General features: G+C 36.3%; 1 protein-coding gene across 1 annotated transcript in view; it reads right to left on the bottom strand.

The window, feature by feature from the left end:
* Positions 1-24757, bottom strand: part of CACNA1D (calcium channel, voltage-dependent, L type, alpha 1D subunit) — a gene marked incomplete at its 5' end in the record, with an annotated part of 117339 nt that overhangs the window by 55051 nt on the left and 37531 nt on the right. The window contains 15 exons of the mRNA XM_010013655.1: positions 168-275; positions 744-831; positions 2054-2160; positions 4811-4870; positions 7481-7610; positions 9379-9523; positions 10323-10392; positions 10996-11065; positions 11796-11910; positions 12942-13062; positions 15059-15266; positions 15408-15633; positions 16217-16377; positions 21664-21690; positions 22347-22434. Coding sequence (XP_010011957.1) covers positions 168-275; positions 744-831; positions 2054-2160; positions 4811-4870; positions 7481-7610; positions 9379-9523; positions 10323-10392; positions 10996-11065; positions 11796-11910; positions 12942-13062; positions 15059-15266; positions 15408-15633; positions 16217-16377; positions 21664-21690; positions 22347-22434 — 1724 coding nt within the window. The remainder of the gene's footprint in view (positions 1-167; positions 276-743; positions 832-2053; positions 2161-4810; positions 4871-7480; positions 7611-9378; positions 9524-10322; positions 10393-10995; positions 11066-11795; positions 11911-12941; positions 13063-15058; positions 15267-15407; positions 15634-16216; positions 16378-21663; positions 21691-22346; positions 22435-24757) is intronic.

Consider the following 24757-nt stretch of genomic DNA (forward strand, 5'->3'; position numbering starts at 1 on the left):
TACATATAAAATAAAAAGCAATGACAAAACACAGAATGAGAGAAACCAATACATTTATACTATGATTGTTTCAGAATGGGATGAACCCAGTTCTAGCAGCAAGCCACCAAGAATTTGGCTCAGCTTTGCTTTTCTTGATGCAGTGTAAATTTTGAGTGTCTACTTACCTTGAACAACTGCACTCCAATACAAGCAAACATGAACTGCAGCAGAGTTGTAACAATCATGATATTACCAATAGTTCTAATAGCCACAAAGACACATTGAACAACATGCTGGAAAGAAAGAAACAAAAGTTATTTTAATACAACTTCTTAGTATCTCAAAATACACATCATAGAAGTCTATTTTATCACACTTCGATTATTTTTTTAAATTACTGTTTTTATGTTGTCAGTATTACCATAACTAAAAGTGTTTTCCAGATTTGTCTATAACACAGACCCATCAACACCAACTGACTAAAAATTACATAAATACTATGGAAAAACAATTCAAACACTGTTCTAACACTTTGCTTCACAGCAAGGATTATGGTCAAAATCTGCTCTCAGGCGCACTTCTGTTCCTCCACATATAAACTGCAGAACCTGATGCAGTAAGTTTAAGAATCAGAAACTGGTTAATGTCATTGCCCTGTGAACTTCTTGAGGCAATTCTTCTTGCACGAGAATTTTTAACCTCAGGCAGGACTGAACAATCAAGGTCAACAGAAATATAACTTAAAAAATAAAAATAAACACCTTAAGTCCTTTTGCTCTGTTTATTGCCCTTAGAGGCCTCAAGACTCTTAAAACTCTGAGGATCTTCACAACTGAGATAGCACTTGACCTGGGGAGGGAAAAAAGTTATTCTGTTACTTTTAACGTAACTGATTTTATTACTAAGAATAACAATGTTCTTGCAACTTATCTTATACATGAAATTTCAAAAAATCTCTCTCTATATATATACACACATACACAAGTTTTTTAAGTATTTTGTTATCGATCCTTTATTAATATTAGAAAATAGTATCTTTCTCATAAATACCATAAGAATTATTTTGATTTCTGGAGCAATTTGGGAATTAACAGCTCAGAAGCTTGTCTGACACTGTAAAGTAATTAAGTTTGGTCAGTAGCAAAATAGTCTCCAAAGTATTTTTCAGTGTTGACAAGCTCTTTTGAAGACACTAGGCAAGTCCTGTAAATCAATGAATACCTTAATTTTCAACTAGCTGCAGATGAAAAGATCTCAAATGACTCACATCCTCTTTATTTAAGTAGCTAGGACTGCATTTTGAGGAAATAGCCTTTTAAAGAGCAATGTGAGGCTGAAAGTTTCTGGAATAGGTATTCTAGTATAAGCAGAATACAAAAATAGGAAGTAGCTGACTGACACCCAGTCCTTGCTCTTTTCTAAGTCACTAAGGGCTTTGCGGAAGATGTTACATGAGGCACAACTGCTTAGTGAATCAATAAGCACCTTCAGGCTCTTTTGACAGCAAATACTGTCAAGTTAGATATCCCAATAGGTCAATGCTGAAAAAGAGCTTGCAGAATACAAAAATAGGAAGTAGCTGACTGACACCCAGTCCTTGCTCTTTTCTAAGTCACTAAGGGCTTTGCGGAAGATGTTACATGAGGCACAACTGCTTAGTGAATCAATAAGCACCTTCAGGCTCTTTTGACAGCAAATACTGTCAAGTTAGATATCCCAATAGGTCAATGCTGAAAAAGAGCTTGTAGAACTAGACTGTAGATGTGCCAATAGCACAGAAGAGGGTATATAAATCTCCTGAAGCTCCAAGAATTACTTGCTATACAATACAGTGTAATGGTGCTCTTCCTTGTTCTCTTGGTAATAGTGGGAAGTAGTAATTTATTTCCAATCCATATGAGTAGTGAGTTACAACACTCTCTATATAGAAGCACTACCTCTTGCCAGTCTCAACCCTGAATACTGATACTGCACACCCACACAGGTGTGGAACAAAGGAGCTGAAATACTGATTTCAGAATAAAACCCCTAAGCAAAAATAAATCATTCCCATTATAAGTATAGTACTTACTGAATACCAAATGATACCAGAGAAACACCCACAACCAGCAAATCCAGCAAATTAAAATAATTCCTGCAGAAGGACCCTTTATGAAGGAATGCTCCGAAAGCTGTCATCTAAAAATAGAATTGTTACACATTTAGTCTATATTTCAATTTATTCAAATTCACATTTAGGCTGTTTACAAGACACTTGCCTAGAGTGTGAATGTATACAATATTATCTCACTTTCGAAAAGCAATTGAGATATAAAACAATCCCACTATGTACAATAATCTTTCACTTAAATGATAAAAATTCTGCTCAAGTAACACCAGAAAATGTGGTAATAGTTTCTGATGTCAACAGGATTTGCCTACAGCTCTATATAGCAAATCATTCTCTCCTTCCACCGATCAAGACCAAAGCAAAGCCAGCTCTGCAGTGGTGAGCACGGTCACACAGAGGAGCAGCTGCTGCAGGACACTCACTGAGCTGAGCACCTGGGCCACCACCAGCGCTGCTCCTTTCTTCCTGCCTGTAATCCCACACCAGAAGGGACTGGTTTAAATGGGCTGGGAGATTAGCACAGCTGGGGCAAGGTTAAAAGCACAAGGCCCTACCCTGACATTTGCTCTGATGTTTACACATTTCCCCAGTATTGCAAACAGGATGGTAAGCTGGATTTCAACACCACATAGGGATTACATAAGAGAATTCTTAAATGCCTAAAACTGACATTGCAGCTCTTCTGTTATTCTCATCCTCATTCATATACTTGACACCAAACCATGGAAATCATGTTTGCAGAGCAGTCATTCAGAGAGAGCACAGGGAGAGAGAGTCTGCTTTAATAATTATTTTTTTGACATGTAAGACTTTCTTTGCTGCAGCTAATACTGCCTCTGGTTATCTTAATTTCAGTTTCATATTCTTTTTGCCTGGAAACTAAGGAATGGTGTTGTTACTGCAGGTCTAGATTTGAACTTACTGCTTGCAGAACACACACGGATTCTGTACAACTTAGATACTGTAGAAAGCACAGCGCAAAGCCCAGCTTGGAAGATATGGAGGACTCCAGCCATAAGCAAGCAAAGCCAGTGTCTGATCACGTTAGTAAAGCAGGCACTGCATATGTACATTTGTCATGTTCTGCTTGTCCATTATGTTTTTTAGGGTACTACTTATTTTTCTTTTAAACACATGTGAGCGCACTGCAGGGCAGAGGCTTCCTGGAGAATGTAGAGTCAGTAGCATCTACATTCTTTGCTACAATGGGGCTTCTTGATTCTTTATAACATTTTACAGTGCCAGATTTCAGCAGCCCAAGCCCTAGATTTTCCTATTTCCCTTGGATAGCTGTTGACTCACTCAGTGTCAGAATATCTTTCAGTTAGTTTGTATTTTGCTTTTCTTAACGCATTCATTTATGCCTCTTTCTGCCATGTTTTATAACTCCTCTGTCTCCTAGAGAAACACACTTGGAAGTGCAGGAGCTTGAGAAGTTTACAAACTCTCTTCTGCCACAGAAACACTGGTAATATTTGGATGGCTTCAAACTAGTTGGGAACTAGTTTGGGAATCAGGTTGATCTAATGCTACAGTTCTTTTCAGTGGTTCATTCTTTCCTTTAGTTTGGCCTTTCTCTAGCAAAAAAAATGGGTATTTGTATTAGAATGCTACAAATGCTTTAAAATTACTCAATCCTATAGCAAGCTCCTCCCTGCTGAAAATAAGAAGGGGAGAATATTCTCAAGCATAAAAATAGTGTATTACTTACAGTACAACTTATCTTGTAAACAGCCCAAATATTGCATCAATTAGTATTAATCAAATTGCATTGTGAAGAGTATGCACAGCAAAATGAGCAAAAGCTGGGAGAAGAGATTTTTTTAAGCTTAATCCTCAACTGGAAATGCAAAGTTTATGTACAGATTCTTAGTGCACCAGAAATTTTTAAGTGTATAGAACAGGGTTACTCAACTGAAACTCACAATGAATATACACAGCATGAAACCTTTAGGAATCATGTGTAAATCTCTGAAAAAATATTTTGCAAATTTCCATCAAAAATTTTTATTTCTTTGTTTAGCATTTTCTTACATGTGAACCTAACCCTCAGTTATATAGTTTCTTTGCCAGAGGAAGCCTCATACATCTAAAATCTGAGTAACCCCAATGAATATTCTTAATAATCAGTACACAAACTATACATTAAAATGCCAATTTTTGACTCATGCATGGGTAATACATTTAAGCAAGCATATTTATGCCTTTCTGTGTATTTAAATGTATGCCCAAGGTAAATGCAAAGTATTTTAGTATATAGATAGATAAATGCAAGATATCTTGCAAGTCCTATTGCAAGAAAATAGTTATCTACTATTTTAGCTCTGTGAATATAGTTCAGCAAAAGAAATGACAAATTACATGCTCCCTCCTTAAAAGACTGATTATCTCTTTTGAAAATGCCAGAGCAAGGAGAAGGAAAAGCTCATGCGCAGTGAATTATTTTTCCCTTTTCTGACAACTGTAAGTTTAAAAAGGGTAAAAAAATGAATTATTATATTGATGTAATGATAAAAAAATCAGCTTCTTCATGCACCCAAATGGTAAAAAACAACCAATCAAAACTATGAGGAATTGTCAAATGGAAAAATCCTCTGGTTTAAAAAGTTTAGCTTTGATCGCTTAGAGAAAAGGCGAAGAACACTTCAAGTGCCTTTTCTTGGCAGGTGACACACAAGGAAAATCCTTTCAGACAAATTTCCTTTAAAAACCTGTTACCTTCAAAATGATCTCAAATGTAAACATACTAGTGAAGACATAATCTGCATACCCTAGGATCTGGAAGGTAAACAAAAAGTTACAAACATTATTGCTAAAGCTGTTTTTGAGCTAACAAGGGTCAATTAACAATGCATTACCTTTAACAGGATTTCAACAGTAAAGATGGCTGTGAAAGCATAGTCAAAGTAACCAAGTATCTGCAAGGTATAATACGTACCACAGTGAGAAATCCATCTCTAATAAATTTTTACAATTTAGACCACATGCACAACACCACCTGAATTAATCAAAGTACATAGATGGGGAATTTAGACAACAAAGTAGTTTAGAATTGCAGCTACTGTGCAACCATTTTTCTTTACTTAAAAATTTATTGGATGCTGCTGTACTTCGACATTAGATTTCACCCCTAAAGAGTTAACAGGACCCAATAAGTAACACTTTCTTTCAATTCAGACTTTTATCTATTTGCTTTCACAGGTACTTTCTTCAGCCTTTAGCAGAGACACAGAATCTTCCACAAAGAATAAATACTTATTAAGAAGTCTATTTTTATTTTTTTTTTTTACTAAAGTATTGCATCAGAAAATAAAACTTTAATGGATGTTTCTAGATCACACATCATTCTCCATTCTCCTGCATTACATTGTTCCTGTATAGACTGGGCTGGAGTGCCACAAAGCAAATTAATGAATAATATATTACTTAAAACCAGCACTACTACTCTTTTTCTTGACCTTGGAAGATGCAGCAGTGACGTGTCTGTTGGAAATTTAAAAAGAACTCACAATAGTTGCCTAGTGATATGCAAACTTCTAAACAGATTCTGGATGCAATATTGACCTCACTGCTGTTGACAGGAACACTGCCATATATTTCAGTACGATGAAGATTTTACCCTTTCAAGGTGGCCATATCACTAGCGATCAACAATGCATTTAGCGATCAACATGCACTGCAGTAGGGTACTAGTTTAGTTTCAATGATCCAGCAATCCAACTAGCAAACACTTGTGCACAGAAACATGTTTCCTTCAGTTCAGCAACTAATAAAATGTGAAGGAGAAATAAAACAAAGAGACAACACACAAAGAAAGTATTCCAATTACATTATATAAAAGGAAATAATTTTTTCCCCATGTTCAGTTGAAGATCACATCCTTCTGTCCCTTGCTGTGGCTGAAAAAACAGGCAAATGTTAAAGCCATTCAACAAAGATTAATCAGTAAGAAATTCATTCTAGAGTTAAAAAAAAAAAATACATAAAGGTATTCATTTGTAAACTTTCATTCTCTTGCTGAGTTTGCTGGTTGAAGGAACATGATCATTCAAGGTAGTAACAGGAAAAATATGCAGGTCTAGTGCATTTGTGAATATTTACAACAAGAGGGCATTGCCTTCTTGAAACCACTCATGCATTTTACCTATGCCCCAAATAGGAATAACCCTTTCATTTACCACCACTCTCCAGTTTCACTTTCCTGGCACTCCTCTAGTTCCAAAAACAATTACCAGCCCTTCAAACCATTTCTACAATAAAAATTTCAGAAACCAGCTCTTTTTCTTATCCATCATTGTGATTTATTCATAAGACTGCACTTGTCCAGTTTTATAGTTATGGGCAGCATAGAGATCTACTGAATAGTATATGAAGAGTGGTTTTGTGCTTTGACCTCTTCCTACCTTTGATGAAAGTCAAGAACCAAAGAGTAGTTTCAGAGGCTGCATCTACACTAGGAAAAAGTGAAAGGATATGACCTCTGTTGACCTAGTAAGCCCATTTTTCCTGAAAGAGTTTCTCTAACTCCATGGCAATCTCTACAGATCAATTTATATTTAAGACAGGAGAGGCCTGGAAGTTCTGTCAAAGTATCCCAGAAGTCCCCCCAAACTATTACCAAGTTGCATTGTCTCTGCTATTTCATACCTAATCTAAAGCATGCACAACTTACAATAACATGGGTGGCTTGCTTCACTACTAATTTAAGTGCAACAAGTAAAGGTTGGACTTGATGATCTTAAAGGTCTTTTCCAACCTAGTTGATTCTATGATTCTAATTGTAAGATATACATTAGTGGTCACGAGAGTGGATTTATTTTTGCTTCTCTGTCTCATAATTGTGCATTTGAGTAACAGTCAAGTCTTCTACTATATTAAGAACTTAAAATGGGGGGTTGAGGAATTTGTTTTAGAACACAGATGTTTACTCACCACATAAACTATAATTATAATGAATAAAAGAGACATTTCTAAGATTAATATTCTTACAAACGTTTTGTTTCTACAAGTATATCTAAAAAAGGATGCAGAAAGATTTTCAAATTTTTTGATTCATTATAGGCTGAAATGGCATTTCACTGCAAGCAAGGAGCTGGGCATGCTCTGATCCTCATCTTATATGTGAGTTTAAAAAGAAGTAAAACTTGTTTAGTTTCTCATATGGCCAAACAGGAATCCAAGGATCTTCAGGTCTGATGTGGTGGTACTCAAACTCATTAGTGTGGCCACACTTGCCTCTTTGAAAGAACAGATTACAAAATCCATACACTAACACACTTGAAAAAGGAAAAGGAAAGTTTCTTAACTTGAAAATTAAAAATCAGGCACTAGTCCCAAAGGACTGTTATCTTGTGAGGATATATTCAGACATAAAAATGAAGGACTTACATTATTTCTAAAAGAATGGCTTCGAATTGGATCTTCTGCTGCTAGGGAAACACTGCTCAGCATGATGAAGACAAGGATGAGATTCGTAAAGATGTGGTGATTGATGAGTCTGTGGCATCCCACTCGAATTCTGAAGAAGAGATACAAAAATATACCATATGTGCAAACAGAATTCAGTAGATGGCTAATATACAACATGCTTTCTGTTACTCTGCCAACAGTGATAGAATAGAGCAACCATCAGCATCTAAAAGCAGTGCAAATGCTGAAGCTACTTCTCTGATTTCTAGAAATGTAAATAAATTCAAAATCCAATCCATTGTACTGAAGATGAATTTATCGAAGGAATCTGAGAGAGGATTTTCAAGGTCCTGCTGGAGCTTGGAAACAGGTTATGAACGCTACTACAAGTTCCAGTGTTTGTTCCACTGGGCACATAAAGGACCAATAATAGATGATGTCATTTCAGATCTCCATTTTCATCTGATTCTTATTAAAACTATCAAAAATACTCATCTGGCGAGATGTGGCTTAGGCTACAGATTTCATTGTGCTACTTAAAAACTCAACCCAAACCAGAATCTTATATGAAGATTTTTTTAGAGAATTACAGGAGAAGGGGGTGTTGAAAATTACAGAGCTGCTAAGTTTCAGCCACATAACATCAAGTGAAACTGTAAATATGCTCAGAATCACTGAGCCCAAGGTCATTACAAATGCTATTGCGGATCTTGGTAGAGTAGGTCTGGAATTAAATTGGGAAAAACACAGGATCACGTTCATAACTGACACTGAAGTTGGCTAAGCTCTGTTGAAGAATCAGAAGGCTCCTGGGGAAGATTTGTTCTGTTATTAAGTAGATGATTTGAGTATAGTGCATCTTAGCTAAGTAAGATGGCAACTTTGTCCTGAGAATATGCAGCATTAGTTGAGGCCAAAAGCAATTTGATACGTTCAATGAATCTGTTTTTGCATTCAGCATACATGTTCTTAAAACTGTCGGTTTAAATAGCTCTCTTCCCAGTTGTTTGAAAATTCTGAAGAGCTTCAGGCAGCCCATGCAGTGAATAAGACACAAGCCCAAAACATTGCATCTTGATCATCACACCCATCCTCTCAACTTAATTGTAATGATCTCTACCACTGAGAAGACAGCAATTCTCCCATGCCAAATAACTTTAAAGCTCCCTTCTAAGAATGCTCATGAAATTGCTATATATAAATGTAACAGTTATGTTCAGTCTGTAGGAACTGAATTTAGTTCACTTCCAGTCAACCATCAGTAACAACTGACTACTGAAGCTTGCTTTCTTCATCAGTGTAGAACTTCAAATGCTCGGGAGTTATACGGAGCAGTGAATGAATCCAACTATTACTGTTCTTCATTTTTTAAATTATTTGTCTTTATCTTCAGTGTTGGTCTGAATCCAGGAAAATGCTGTTACCCCAAGAGGAATACATGCATCTTTTATCCTTGTTTTCTCTTTTTCTCCCTCTCATTTTCTCTTCTTCCTCACCTGTATTGCTTCACAAAGGTTATTAGGGTTACCAGGAATCCTCTCTCACGTAGAAGATGCTCAGATCTTATGCCACAGCTTCTATCTCCAGTGACTAACATACTAAATAGCTAATACACATTAAAGGGTACTTTTCAGACATGTGCGGACTTGACAGACTGTATGTACAAAATGCTATTATCTTCAACAGTGGGAAGTAAATTAATATATTTATCAAATTCTTTTCATTTACCAAGTAATTCAGAAAATTTTAGGAAAGAAGCCAGACTCTCTCCTGTTGAAGATACTGGAGCTCTATTCCCAGCTTCACTGGAAGAAGGCTTGTTGTTTTGCTGCTAAACATTAACAGACTAAACCAGTATTTTTCAAAATTATGCTTACGGATTGGTGCTGCTGAAAATGAAGAAGGCACTCCCTTCAGGGATCGGTGTGATCTTCTCCTTCATATTTAGTTCTGAAATTCTACGGGGACGTGGGCCTGCTGGTACCTCTGGTTCATCCTCCTCATCTTCTTCATCTTCACCTACTTTAAATTAAACACTTTTTTACTATAAAATAAAAAAAAATTGAGGTTTTGTTCATGAAATATAAAACCATGGCTTGTATTAAAATACACATGGCTTATAGGAAATGTATATTCATATCATGGCTTTAAAAATATATGAATACCCATGAAAATATGAACATTCATACAGTTGTCACAGGCTTATATACACATGGGCATGCGCATAAATGCCCTGAGTGAACTAATAGTCTTTATTGGCTTTGATCAGCCTCATCTGGGGACTCCACTCACACCCTCTGCACATGGCTCTGGAGCCCCACTTAATCTCAGCCCCTGATGATCAGTCCCTGCCTGAGCTGTGTTGTAATGATGCTGACGTCTGTGCACCGGCTGAGCACCAAGTAATCAAAAGGGTGGATTTCTTTAACAGATATCCAGGCAATTGGACAGAACTGATTTTTAGGTAAGTATGTTCACTGGACTGGAAGAAGTTAAGACAAAACTGATTGAACGTCAGCAACCCTTGAATGTCCTTCTTTGCCAAATGTTTCAGAAAAGTTTAGAATTTGCTCTCACATCCAGATAGTATTACCAGAGCAGTCTTCAGACTCACAGTATTAGCTCTCATATGTTGTTTGTACTGTCTAGTAACCTGTAGGAAAAGATAATACTTAGCAGCATGCAGGCCCATTTATCCACTGATAATAGAGCACAACTTCACCAACTTCAAAAGATTGATTTGGTGTTCAGCATGAGCAAGTTGAGGATATTTTAGTGTACAAACTTAAACGCATTTGTCTTCTGACTGGTATTCACATACCTGGTACATCACAGGGTGGATAGGGATCTTTATCCTCATCTTCTCCTTCTCCATATTCAGTAATTGTCACCTACAGCAATGAAAGGGTTGCACAAGAAGAAAAATAAATTTACATGTACCTTTGAGTAAAAAATTCAACAGAAAGCAAACCAAATAGTCTAGAGTAAGGGAAGTGATACCTATGGTTAGTCAGAGTTTTCTGAAACAGGGTAACTCTGAGAACATAGGAGAGGTGACAGTTTAATACCTATTTTCAGAAGATTATTTTACTATAGTATCCACATTATTCTGGCTGTGTAGATCACAACGAGAATATAACCAACAAGCTCTAGTAAAAATTACCAAGAATGTTTGAACATTCTACTAAGAGTTTATCATTCATTAACCTCTTCCATTGGATTTATCAGGCAAAATACCTACAGGGATCCTAAAATAACATCAGATTTTTCTCACATTAACTATTTCATGGTTTAAGAGCTTCCCTTCTCAGAATATCCCGAAACAAAAAGGATTTTGTGGATTAAGAGATTCTGTGAGGATGCAAAGCCCACAGAAAATGTAGGGATGATGGGTTCATAAAAGAAATTGTACCATGCCCAACAGTCTTGAAATACTTCCCAGCAAAATTTGTAAAACAGCTTCTTAGAAAAGACACAATTTTTAGAATAAACACCTTACTATCCTTGGGCTTCTTCTGGTCACCTTCTGACTTCTCACTTTTTTTATTTTCCAGACTCTCTTTTCTACAAAACAATACAGTAACAATTACAAAGCACAACATGTAAAGACAAAAGATTTTAACTGAACTACACTCATTCTATGAGAAGTTAAGACAGCATACCTAAAACCACATAGTTAAATATTCAAAATGATTTACACAGCTGCAGGTGTCAGAGCAATAAAAATCTATCGCATTTGAATGCAATGATCCATTTAAAAGATTATAATTTTGAGTAGAATTCCAGAAGCTAATCCCTAAAAAATTCACCATATGATCATTACTCCTTTCTACAGGGATAAACTGTGCCCTTGGATTCATACAAACAACTGGCATTGACTTCAATAGGCCTGCACTGATTTCAAAGGAAGGTTTTCTTCTTGTCTATATAAGGCTTAGAGAACTGATTCCACAGGGAGTTGTTCACTGGCAACAACAGATACATTCTTTTTCTAATTGCACAATAAATCCTGCTGTTGCAATGTTTGAATATCAGTTGGCTTATCAGTATGTCCTTAATTCACGCCATTTTCTGAATTACTACCCAACTTTTATCTAAAATCATATTAATTTTGTGTTATTTCAATGTCTAGGTAAATCCTTTCTTTGGTTGTTTTTTTTTTTTTTTCTCCTGAGTCTAATAAATTTTGAAGAAGGTAAAGACATTTATAAACAGTAAAGAAAATCCTTATGAAAGAATTCAGTACCCTCCTCCTTCCCTCTCCTGCTTACTCGACATGCCCATGCTATTTTACCTGGCATTCTTTTTCCTTTCCTTTTCTTCAGCTTCTTCTTTCTGAGCTGTATTTAGACTTTCAGCATCTGCCAAGTTATCCACAGCAATGGCCAAGAAGACATTTAGCAAGATATCTATTTCAAATCATTTTAAGGACATTATGCCTTACTATATTTGTTTGGTTTTTATCAGCATTAACACTGACAATGTGAGAGATATAAAAGGCATGTTACCGACCTACAGCATAGAGATTTGTGATGCTTAAGTGAAGCGCAAATAACACTCGTTTAATGGACTAGATTAATACTGGGTGTAAAATGAGCAGAGATCCTAATTTTAAAATAGCAGAATACTTGACATTTGTTTAAATCAATGAAATTTAACTTTATGCTGGCCTGAGCAAGTTTCAAATATGAAATATTGTCTGTTAAAAGTGAAGACGGTTCAGGCATTTTCAGAAATTTGTTTTTATAATGCACTGTCTTATGTGTCTACAACAGTCTATATAAAAATCTGTACTTCAGTCCATATTAGTTAAGTACACAATCTAAATACTGTATAGTACAGAAAATAGAATGGGTTTGCCTTTTTATCACCTCATGATCTTTTACAATTTCTGAGAATTACACTAGTTTCTATTGCTGCATGGGACCAAGGAAGCATTTCCAGTACATTGAAGGCAGGAAAAGGGAATGCTTTGACAGACTTAATCCTAACTCAGCATTTCTCCATGCAGATTTCTCTCATCTGGTCCCTGCACTATACAGTGGATCACTGGCTCCACTGTCAGTGTATATCAGAATTAACAGGGCTGTATCAAGCATCAAAGAGAGGACTGGGAAATTACTGACACTGAGATCAGACTACATTCCACGCATTTTCAGAGGCAAAGAAATCAAACAGAGACAAGCAGGTAAAATAAGGCTGCTTTCCTGCTGAAGGAAGAAAATAACATTTCTCTGGTTTCTGCCATTGTGGTGGTTGGAGATAGACTCAGAGATCACTGCGGTCTCACTCATTAGGGAACAAAGTCTACATAAAGGTTTTGGTGCATGCAGGAAGCACTTGCATATCCACTGCAATTTACTTCCTCCTAAAATAATTTTGTTTATGTCCCTGGCATGCAGCCCCATTTGCAGGTTTTTCCAGTGAATGCAAAGGATACAGTTACCACAGATGAAGAGGATAATGAAATATATACAGACTATCATGCCTGACGATGATGGGCCACCATATGCCATTATGCCATCATACATAACAGCATTCCAGTCTTCACCTGTTAGAATCTAAGAAGCAGATAGATCATTAGTAACTCAACATCAAAACTAGCAACAAATATGTTTCCTTTGACCAAATACACAATAAGGCTAACCTTCTGTATACAGAAAGCAACACCATAACCTTTTCACTCATTGTTTTAAAATTTCCATTTAAATAAGCATATCATAGAATGGTTTGGATTGGAAGGGACCTTACAGATCATCTAGTTCCAGCTCCCCTGCCACGGGCAGGGACGCCTTCCAGTAGACCAGGTTGCTCAAAGCCCCATCCAAGCATCTCCTGAAAGCTTGGATTTAACTCTACTAGCTTTTATTCTATGCTATGCATTTACATCATTTAACTTCAAAAGCAAAAATAATAAAAATAGAAGCTCATACTTTTACTGATTTTAGCATGCAAAAGTAAGAGCCTTGATTTTCAGTAATGCCACTTATGTAGTAACGCCCGCAAACGTCCATCACTCTTGAAAATCAAAATAGTATTTGTTTTAAGGTTCTCTTTTTTTGAAACAGTGGCCAAAAATTTTTTTCTAGTGTATCCCATTTGTTAGTCCTGCAAATTGGTCTATCCAGTTTCAGTTTTAATGGGGACTGGCTGCCTTGTTATCATATATTATTTAATATATATATACCACACACACTACTACTATAGCTTTTGAAATGGAAGCTATTTGAAACTGAATGGAGCTCAATGCTATGGGAGAATTACATAATTTTCTTATTGACTATTATTTTACATAATTTCATGGAACTTGAGAAGAATTTTACAGAAATCTGTTGATTAGTTAAAAGAATAATTTACAATGGGGCAACTCCACTTTTTCTGTACAACAAAAACTGAGTATTACAAAGCAGGTTATAGGGGCACTTCTAAGTAACTTCTTAAAATTATCAGGTCTATCCTGAGAAAATACGTAATACTGACTCTCATTCAAAATAATGAAGTGGTTGCTCAGGAAAATAATATGCCTGCCAATTTCTTAAATCCATTTTTGAAGAGCTAAATCTATCAAGCTGATTTTCATAGTTGTTGAGCACCCAACAGGTTGGTCATTCCTGAGTTTTCTGAAACTGAAGGAAGCCTCATGCCTTTGAAAACAAGGCAGCCTGAATTGCAAACAAAATCCAACTCAGCTGAATTTGAAAGTACAGTCTTAATTTTCTAAAGGGGAAATGTCAGGTCAAATGTGGACACTTTTCCTCTTAAGGAAGTTTCTCATTAAGATCTTTTTTTAAAATTACATGGAAAGATTTTTTTTGCTTCCTCTGGGCAGCCACCAGATGAAACCTCTATCAAAGAGAGAGGAACTTGACACAAAGTTGAGTCTTGCAAGGTCAGCTTTAAAGTCACCTACAATGTCTGAAAACAAACATTGTGGTAATGTGCAAAGCTGAATCGGAAAATGGCTAGAAAGATGAAAACAATTAGCCTAATTCCAGTAACCAAATTGGGGGAAAAAAAAAAAAAGCAGCATCATAAAACAGTGAAAAGTAAACTGTAATTATAGACCTTTTTCACATGGAACAGACAAGTTATTTTAAATTTTAATAAATCTGACAATGTCTCTTTAAGGAAATCAAGTTATTTTTATATTATAATAAGCGATATGGCCCATATGCAAATATGCACTGTTACAATGCTTCTCATTTTTTCCTGCTTGGGAATAGCTGATCTTTTATATAGCTAATGAAGTTAAAGAAAAAAAATTAATTAAAATAAAAATAACATTCCACCTCTTTTTCTAATCTTGTATTTGATGGACAAAGCAGATTTAATTTTGTGAAGTAATATGACAGCTATGTTGCATAGATAGATCAAATAACACATGAAACAAATGGTACAAATGGTGCAGAGCTACCAGAGTACTGAATTTAATGAGCAGAACACTACTTAAACTGGATAAATAGTATTTGTGATTTTATTTTCAGGCAACATGATCACTTAAACAGTTTTGTTGATCATCAAAGGTAAAATGTTTCATACAGGATGAAAGAAAGTTACCTGGAATACAGTTAAAAGAGCTTGTGGAAAATTATCGAAGGTGCTCCGTTTTGTTTGAGTTTCATCAAAATTAAATTTGCCTCCAAACAGCTGCATTCCAAGCAACGAGAAGATTATGATGAAGAGGAAAAGCAGAAGCAACAGTGAAGCAATGGACTTCATTGAGTTTAACAAGGATGCTACCAAGTTGCTCAGGGATGCCCAGTGCCTATAAATTAAAATGCGTGTATTAACACACACCAAAAAAAACCCCAAACAAAACAGTAAAAGAGCAGAGCATGATGAAGTATTACAAAAGAATTGCTGACCACCCTTCAGCTATCCCTAAAGTTAGCAGTATTAATCTTACCTTGTTACTTTAAAAATACGCAGGAGACGAACACAGCGAAACACTGAAATTCCAAGGGGTGACATAATTTCCAACTCCACCAAAATGGTTTCAACAATGCCACCACAAACAACGAAGCAATCAAAGCGGTTAAAAAGAGAAACAAAATAAGCCTGTAGGCCCAAGCTGTACATCTTTACTAACATTTCACAGGTGAATAAAGCCAGAAGAACTTTATTTGCGATATCTGGAACAAAATATTAAAAAAAAAAAAAAAAAGACATTCCTGAATTGTTTCATAGATTCCATTTGTGTTTTCACATATTAGTACTATATTTTCTGTACTAGTTCGCAGCCTTTTGCTGCAGGAGGAAGTGCTGGTTTTTTACACTGGACTATATTTGATGCCTAAATGGCAAAAGCTGCACAAGGATGCGAAGCTTCCTGCCACCTATAAACTATTCATCTTTCCAATCCATTTCATCACTGCTCAACTCACAGCTTGAGTCCACACTGTAATTAAGCAACAGAGCCCACAGTATGTTCTGCTGTGCCAGTAACTATTTCCTTCCTCAACTTTCAAGCATTGTTTAACAATAAAAGTACAGGTATTTACAATTCAGTATTGTCAGGTTTTGGCTGGTATGCCATTAAGCTGTGTCACAGTTGCAACAATCAAATACATTCAGTCATTTCTTGTATCTCCCTTTGGCTGGGCTGAGTATCTTTCTGGACAGCAAATAACAACAAAATGGCAAAGTACAGCAGTAGTCAGTGATAGAATGCAAGTACTCACAGTCAAGAACAGGACAAGTAATATTTAAATGTACCTTGGATCTGGGTCAGCCAGTCAGGTTGATTATAATGCTCTGATGAGATAGTTAATGTGTTCAGAAAGACCAAGACAATAACAAGCCAATAAAATGTGACAGATTTTACTGCAGCTCTACATTTTCTTCGATTAAATCGATTCCAGCGACGCCAGCGTCGACTGAAAGTTCAAATAAAAAGTTTATTATTATACAGAAAAGATGAACTTAAGGAGGGTTTCTTCTGTGTAGAAAACATAGTGCAAGTACATATGTGTGAGCAGGTGTGTTTTCATGAATGTGTGTGCAATACTTCAGATAGCTGTGTAAATTATTACCAGTTGAAAATTAGAGAGTAATATTTTCCTATTTCTTTTTTATATTTCCTTATAGATTTTCAAATGTAGATCAGAACTTTTGGAGACTCTAATTGGCTGTGACATAACTAGACTACACTGCATTTAACATTTCATTAACAAGATATAGCTGTCTTCTCAGGCACTAAATAGCAGTACAGAAAAGCCAATGAAGCAACTTAAAATCAAATTACATTTAGCCTGAAATGTAGCCTTTGAGTTAAAACACAGGCACAATTATGGCAAGATTAAACAAGACAGGAACATTGAGGTCAACTTTAAGAAATCTACCCTATAATGTTAGAAATCTCAGTCAGTGACTTCTAGAGATTTCTGCTATGTGCCTTGAAATTGTGTCAGTGGGCGAATGTTTGTGAAATGACTAAGAGTGACAATCAAGGATAAGTAAACAGGCCCTATCTAGGTATGAACTGGATTCACAAATGAGGGTATTAGCTTAGCTTTGGACTCATAAAACTAGATTTAATTTCTCTGCTTTGCTTCTGGGAACTTTAGCAAACCAATTAGTCTCCCTGGGCTGCATTTCCATTTGTGAAACAGGAAGAAAATATACTGCTGGGTCATAGGAGAAGGATTAGGAAGCAGTTGATATTGCCTAAAAGGGAGGCATATAAAATTCAGACACTCACAACTGCAGCTGTGGACTCAGATAATAAAATTTAAGAACTGACCAACTGCTTCATCCAACATTCAAGGGACAAAGCAAGCACAGATCCAATGGAAGCTTGACCTAGCCTTAAAATAGCAAAGAACTGAGAAGAGTGTGCATGTATAAACTTCTTTCTCTATTTTCACTATCAAGCCAGTCTAGCACAAATCTGTTGTGATAGAAAGCAGTGGTCTGCTCTCCTTGTTCTGCCCTCTCCTTTCCCTTTTGCCACAACTAGCCTAATGAAGTGATCCAGACCTGAGAACTGACTGCTGAAAAAAGTTGCTTTTTTTCTAGGTTTATTTTAGCAATTCACTGCATTGTTGGATCACAGAAAGAGCATGAAGAATGAGTGGGTGAGACAGAGGAAGGGCACTGCAGCCCTTTTGGCAGTACCAAGGCATCGAACTACAGCTTTTGAAAATTGCTACAAATAACTACACGAATTTCTTTATACTTTCAGTGTCTGAATTAGCAGGTATTGTATTTAATATGTATAAAATCAGAAATGCTTTATATCTGCCTCAGAAATTAGAACCAATATGCAACACCACCACCATAAAAATAACTGAGCTTGACACTGCATTCAAGCATTAACTGAGTTTTCTTTAGGCACCTTAAATTTGTACTTGTAGTACTGGAAATTAACACTGGTTTCACATATCACTACAAAGATGATTCAAGCCTTTGCAATATTCTAGCCATATAAAGGAAAAATATCCTGTCCTGACCTAAATCAACACACTATTCAAGAACGTTCTTATCTTGCCAGTACCCTGGGAACCATGGCCGTCATTAGGATGGCTCACTCCCTGGTAGGTAAAACAGCCTTTTTTTACACTTACAGGACAGCCTATCATTGCAGTCAACGAGACAAGAATAATATTGTTTGGATAGCTCTATTCAGAGGAGCCAAAAGCAGCCCCAAAGTGTATTACTCAGAGCTCTCTGAAGCCAACAGGGCTTTTTTTTTTCCCCCCAAAGGTCTGTAGAATCTGACAAAATAGTATAGCTAAGTGATGTATTTATGACAGCACTGCCAAAGGGTGTGCAATGGCTGTAATGGCACTCACATTTGGAAGCGTATGACTAATATAAGTAATGTGCAAAAATTAGTAATATGACTAATATGCAAAAAGACTACAGAAATAAAACAAAAATTCAAAAAGGAGAATAGGAGTAATTTTCTACCTTCATTAGATTGGTACAAGTAAAGAAATAAACAGTAAGCAGCAGGGTGAATTAGATGGCCTGTTGTGCCAGAAAACCTATGGCTATAAAAGATAAAGGAAAACAAATTACACTATTTTCACTGGACACTCTTCTATTTTTTTTCAACCGCTCCTCCTAGTTTTAACCAAATAGCATAATTTTTTTTCTGGAACAGCAAAATGTACCCTTTTATTTTTAAAAGAAATTCCATTTTGATAACTTTGCAATGATACAACATTGCTTTCATTAAATTTAACAAAAACATAGCAGCTGAAAAAACACTAAAATTGTAGAGGACACTTATAGTTGACATAGTTTTGTTATGACAAACCAAATTATTTACTGCTTTTGTTCTCATTAAATAACATCAGTTTTTCTTCGTAACTATTTATAAGAACATCATTATTCTTACAAATGTGTTCCCAGTTTCACTTTCATTCACTCAGGTATTCATGTGTGGGTCCTGGGTCTTAAATTTGAATCCACACATGGGAAACCCAGTCTTCCAGTGGGTCTGACTGAACTCAGTGTCAGTCAGTCATGCAGGATCTGTGAAGTTTAATTTGTTTACTTGCTATTCATGTGTGTTTGTGTATTGATACTAAGCCTATGCACAGGGTAGGAACATTAATTTTCAGCTGATTTTGTATCAGCAGCCTTTCATGATAACATGGTATTTTTCTAAACTGGACTTTCTGTTTAGAACCACATGCAGAATCCCTGTATCTGTGAAATGGGCATGCCTCATATTTTCAACAGTAAGCTTAAAGAGAAGTAAATATTAATGCCCAAGATGAATTCTTCTGTAGTTGTGGGTACTAACATCTATGCAGAGACTTCACTACTCTTATTTATAAAATATGGGACAGAAGAATTTAGCAGAGCAGTCATTCATTGTGAAAAAATAGAAGCATACGAGGTTATTTTTCCACTCCTCATTTTTGTAGTTACAGGATTCAGGGCATAGAACCAGATTTTTAGCATGACTTGAAGAGTAAAGTGATCATTTAATCAAGTGGTTGTCCAGAAAGGTTGTGGAGTCTCCCTCTCTGGAGATATTCAAGGGCCACCTGGGCATGATCCTGAGCAATGTGCTGTAGGCGACCCTGTTTGAGCAGGGAGGTTGGACTAGATGACCACCAGTGTTTTTTTCCAGCCTCAGCCATTCTGTGATTCTGCGACCATAGTGATAAATGAGGAAGCAAATTCTTAAAAAGAGGGATCTTCACAGAGGAAAACATGCACAAATCTCTTCCCCTAGCAGATCCCCATCTTCCTCTAATCACAGCACTGTTGCATCCATGTCAGGAGAAAAAGTTATTCTAGTATCAAAAGTTTCCAAATTCCACCTGGAATATTACAAATATGCAGCACAAATCATAATTATCCATACATATCCTCACATAATGTGTAGTTAATATACCTTCACTTAACAAACTGGCAGATAATTGCTGTATCTTGCTGGGATGTACTTCTTTTGATCAAGTACCCATCTGACTGTATAGAAACATATTTCTAAGGATTAAGCTCTATCTTCACTTCTGATACAGCAGGCAGGCTCGCTTGAAATTAAAAGCATTTTCTATTTTGATCCGAAGGCAAAGATGTTTACGGTCAAACCAATATCCCTGACAAGCCTGATTTGCTTTGCCCTGAAACACAGTGTACTGCCATTGCAGAATAACATTCCTGAATCTGGAGCAAGGAAGAAGCCAGAAGAGTGAGAATTAGACCAAGATTTAGCATTTGGCTTAGAAGGTGCTAAGTCATCCCTGACCACTGAACACAGCCCATTACCAAATTCAGTTTGAAAACTTCTAGCACTTCCAAATGAGAGACACAAACATCCCGTTGCCGATTGCAACAACTTCTGTGAACAGATGCAGCATTGTTCCATTTTTTCTCCTATAATGGTAACTGTAAGCAATGGCAAGAAGAATTTTAGACCATTAGCAGACTGAAAAGCTGCTCTTTATCAAGCTAAAAGCAATCTCACCTAATAATTTTCATGAAGGGTTAAGCTCAAAGGTCCACATGGACATAACTGGTCCATTCATTTGGTGGAGCTGAAGTCAGTTTCTGTAGCAGAGGGCATACAAGAAATTATACAGCTTTTATAACCGATGATGAAACTCCTAAAAAGTTAGTTGTGCATTCACTACAATCCTAAATAGCCAGATGTCCACTGGCCGCAGTGTTCAGCAGAGTGAGGCACATTTAGATGCTGTCACCAGTTTGCTGGCTGAAAGGGATGACAAAATAAAGCTTGATCATAGCACCACATGAAAAAACCTCTCAGGGTGGGACAGCACCAGTTAACTGTTGCCTGGGAACTCTTCTTCAAAAAAGAAAGACTATTCAGAAGGAACACAAGTCCACTTCAACTGCTTGCAGCTGGTCAGCTCTGATAGGTCATTAGACCTAGTAAGGCTAGTAGAATAAACCTGGGTTTGCTATCCTCTTCATTGCTGCAAGGAGAATATGCTGCTGTTACCAATGAATTAGTTGCTGAACATCCAACACTGAAATCAGTTTTACTAAGGTTAAAAAATTGGAATGCTTCCAGATGTTGCCAAAACTGCTGATGCCAGATGTTGCCAAATCTTCTTGATTGTCCCTTTTTATCACTGAAAATATTCTGTGACAATTGTTTATTCTGTGGGTTGTCTGCAACTGTAGGAGTGGTTTTTGCCCTTTGGGATTCACTAGGCCTACCACTTGACTACTTACATTAAATCACTTTCCTTTTTGCTCCTTCGTGGAATAACCTAACCTTTTTAAACAGAAAGAGGTGTATCTTCTGTGTTTGCAGTTATCCTTTCTAATTACGAAATATATGTCCTATAAGACTGGAAAATAAAATCAAAATAAAGAAACCTATTGGCTTTGTACTGGCACATCCAGTGTCAACAGTATCACAACTACTGATTCTTAGTTTTGCTGGTAACCCTTCCTTTCTGCAATCATATGTGAAAATAGAAGCTCATATTCCTAAATGTTCCTAGTAAATGAAAAGAAAGCCACAAATATCAGCAACATAAATCAGGGAGTTTGATTTTCAAAAGTGTTCATGGATACTTTATTCTTGTGTTCATCAGTAACTGTTAGGAAGAATTTTCACACAATAAAATTTGAAGAACAGCAAATAAAGAATAATTATATGAGATCATCATGATATGTAAACATTCACAAATTAAAAAAAAGCAATGAAGAGAGACAAAAATACTGACCTGAACTTGGATTTTGAGATGGTTTGACTAGATGGAAAGGAAAAGACATTTTTAAGAATTTACAAAAAATAAGACAAATTTGTTCTTTTTAGATTTCTGCAAATCAATACACTGGAATTACATATATATAAAAACAAACTTTTAACAAAATGCATTATCAATGCTGAAATTCTATTATTTCTTTTCTGAAATACCATTCCTAAAGCTTTACAAATTTTCTAAGTGAAAGGAAATCTCCTTTAAAGCTAGGTAAATAATCTGCTCGTGTAGAAGCTGCTTGGAAGTCATGAAAATCTGACAAATAAATACCGAACACCACGGGATACAGAAATACTCCCATATATTCGGTTGTTGCCTAAAAAAAATATATTCTCCAAATCACGAACAATTTAACAGAAAATGTTTCTTTTTACATGTCATAGAGGACTTCTGTTATTTTCTTATTATTATGGACATTATATTTTATAAAAGGCTTCAGGAGAACATGACCCACTAGAAGTTTAGTTGAATTGTTTTATAACTTCTGCATTGAGAATTTCAGTAGAAAGGCAAAATAAACTCAAGTGTCTTACAAAGCTTAACTATTTGAAAGCAAATTTGGCTAAATAAACAACAGGGAAAAATTATTCTTTTGCATTTTGAGATGATGAAGGTGTGCATTTGAAAGCAGCCCATGTACTCACCATAAGCTCCCACAGCATGCCGGGTTCTCTCCTTCTCCGCTCACGTTTTCCGTGTTCACTGATTCAGTTTCACTGGTGGGCATGCTTGCTGTGAGGAAACAGAAATTGCTTTAGATTGATAGCCAAGAAAGGCTTTATGCAGAATGTGATCTCCTGTTCTATTGCAAGAAAGCCTCCACTTTTTGCAGGTCTAATAAAAGATTTATCTTCAAGTCAACTGAAATATAGAGGGGGAAAAACGTATGTCAAAAGGTGTTTGGAAATGATGAACAGCCAAAGTTCTCAGTACTTCCTAGGGAAGAACACTACTTCCATTTCTTCAAAGCAAGCATGAAAGGAAAAACCTCAGGAACAAGAAAAGCATAAAATTAATGTTGATGTTTTATACAGTAGAAATACCATATGAAGTAGGAAAAAATTAGAGAGGTGGAAGATGCACTGAAACTAGAGCAGCTGGAACAAAAGAAAAATGGAGTATCTTACAGGTATTCTGGGGTGAACCTTTTGCTGCTTTGATGTTTTATTTGTTTGGGTTTTTTGTTTGTTTTGCTGGGGAGAGTTTAAGCCAATGTCTGTGGAATGAGAGCACTGAATGCAGAAGGGCTACAATGTCTATTTCTGTTAGGGATGTATCACTATCTTGGTAGCCTAAAGGAGGCTTGAAGCAGATTTAATTATACTCATCTTAACGGAAGTAAGATTTGAGATCAGGCCCTGAATTTTCTGATTTGTCTAAGGATCAAGTACAAAGTGAGAACTGTTAGTAACAGTTTCTCATATATTGCCTCAACACTGCCAGAGATACGTGGAAGTGGTAGATGGTAGCTTGGTTTCCATCCTCACCGATTCCATCCAAGCAGAGAGACTGACAGGTCTATGTAGGCTAAATGTTCAGCTACTATTTGCAACAGCTGAGAATCTGTCCCATGACATGAAATGTTAAACACAGAATTGGCATAACAAAGAAAGATCAAAAATGTTCATGCAAGTGTTTGAACAAACAAGGGACTTCAGGCAGTAAGCACAACAAAACTTTCTTTCACAAGGTTCTTCTGTTTTGATGATTCATTCAGAGTATTACTGAAATTGCATGCTTCTAATATCATGCTTCTCTTTATAAATCAGCTTTATAAACTGAATATTGATAGTCTTGTGTGCACTTCACAGCTGACAAAGTTCAAAAGTCATTTCATTCAAAAGCAAACAATCTTTGATGACATCCAAATTCAAGTATTAAAATTAGAAACGGTTTAAGGAAAAAAAAATTATAAAACTATTTCAGACATAGTCTCACATCTTCAGAACTAATATTTTTTATTTAAAAATGCCAGGGTCTTTTGCAATAAATGCAGGGAGTTTCCCTGTCTGGTAAAGAACTGAAGCAGTTGTCTTGTGCTGGCTGACTTACATGCTGTTAGGAAGCACAACATTACAGCCACCTAATGATGAACATCTTAGCACTTGTGATGGGCAACTGCAAAATATGAATGCAGAAGTCTTGTTTCATACACTGCTATTAAAAGCTGTCATGAAAACAGAGCTAGGTACACTTCTGCAAGTACTCCATATGTGCAATGTGTCTCACAGTTGTGTTTCAAATTTATCAACCCTTCCTTCATCTAAAAGGAATACCCAAAATCTAGTTCCTCATAAATCATCAGTCACACAAATGCTGTTTATTTTGATACATGCCAAATAATTTTTAAGAGTAAGTGTAAAGTAATATCATCTTACTTCAAGACTTGACGCATTAATCTCCATAATGAAATGCCAGCCCTTTTTGAACATGACTGCATAAAGAAAAACAAAGTACCAAAGAAAAGAAAAGTCTTGGTCCCTAATGAAGCCAATGTCAGTTCTGCTAATCATTAAATACAGTCAGACTGTTGCTCTCTATTTTAGATGGTGCTATTGTTCTAACTCTATTAGTGTCTTAAAGGTGCTGTGTTACAAAAATGAAAGAGGGAAAAAAAGAACCGCAGACAGTTCAGTTCAGACATTAGAAACTCAGCTATCATTATACTGCAATTCATGTGCCAAAAAAAAACTTGACAAAAGTACTGCGAAAGGCCGCATGTGGATGTCTAGCTCCAGCAATGCTAGCAAGTCATTAAATCTTTACCTAGAGAAAACAGCAACAGCACTGCATGACCACATCCACTCTCACCAATACAAGCAACCTGGCAAGGCTTGAAAAAATCCAGTTTCACGACCATGGCTTTTTAAGGGGGATGTTCATTGGGCAAACGACAGCACACAGGATAAACTTTTGAAAACCCATCTGATCTCAGTAAGGCCAGCTTTGAGATCTTTAAACCGGTATGCCAGTATTCAAAGTTAGATATCAAATTGTCTCTATTCTTTGTTCACCCTTTGTCCTTATTTTACTGGCATTCTTCTGGAAAAATTAT

Source organism: Nestor notabilis, unplaced genomic scaffold, assembly GCF_000696875.1.
Source record: "Nestor notabilis isolate BGI_N333 unplaced genomic scaffold, ASM69687v1 scaffold3314, whole genome shotgun sequence".
In the NCBI taxonomy this organism is placed as follows: domain Eukaryota; kingdom Metazoa; phylum Chordata; class Aves; order Psittaciformes; family Psittacidae; genus Nestor; species Nestor notabilis.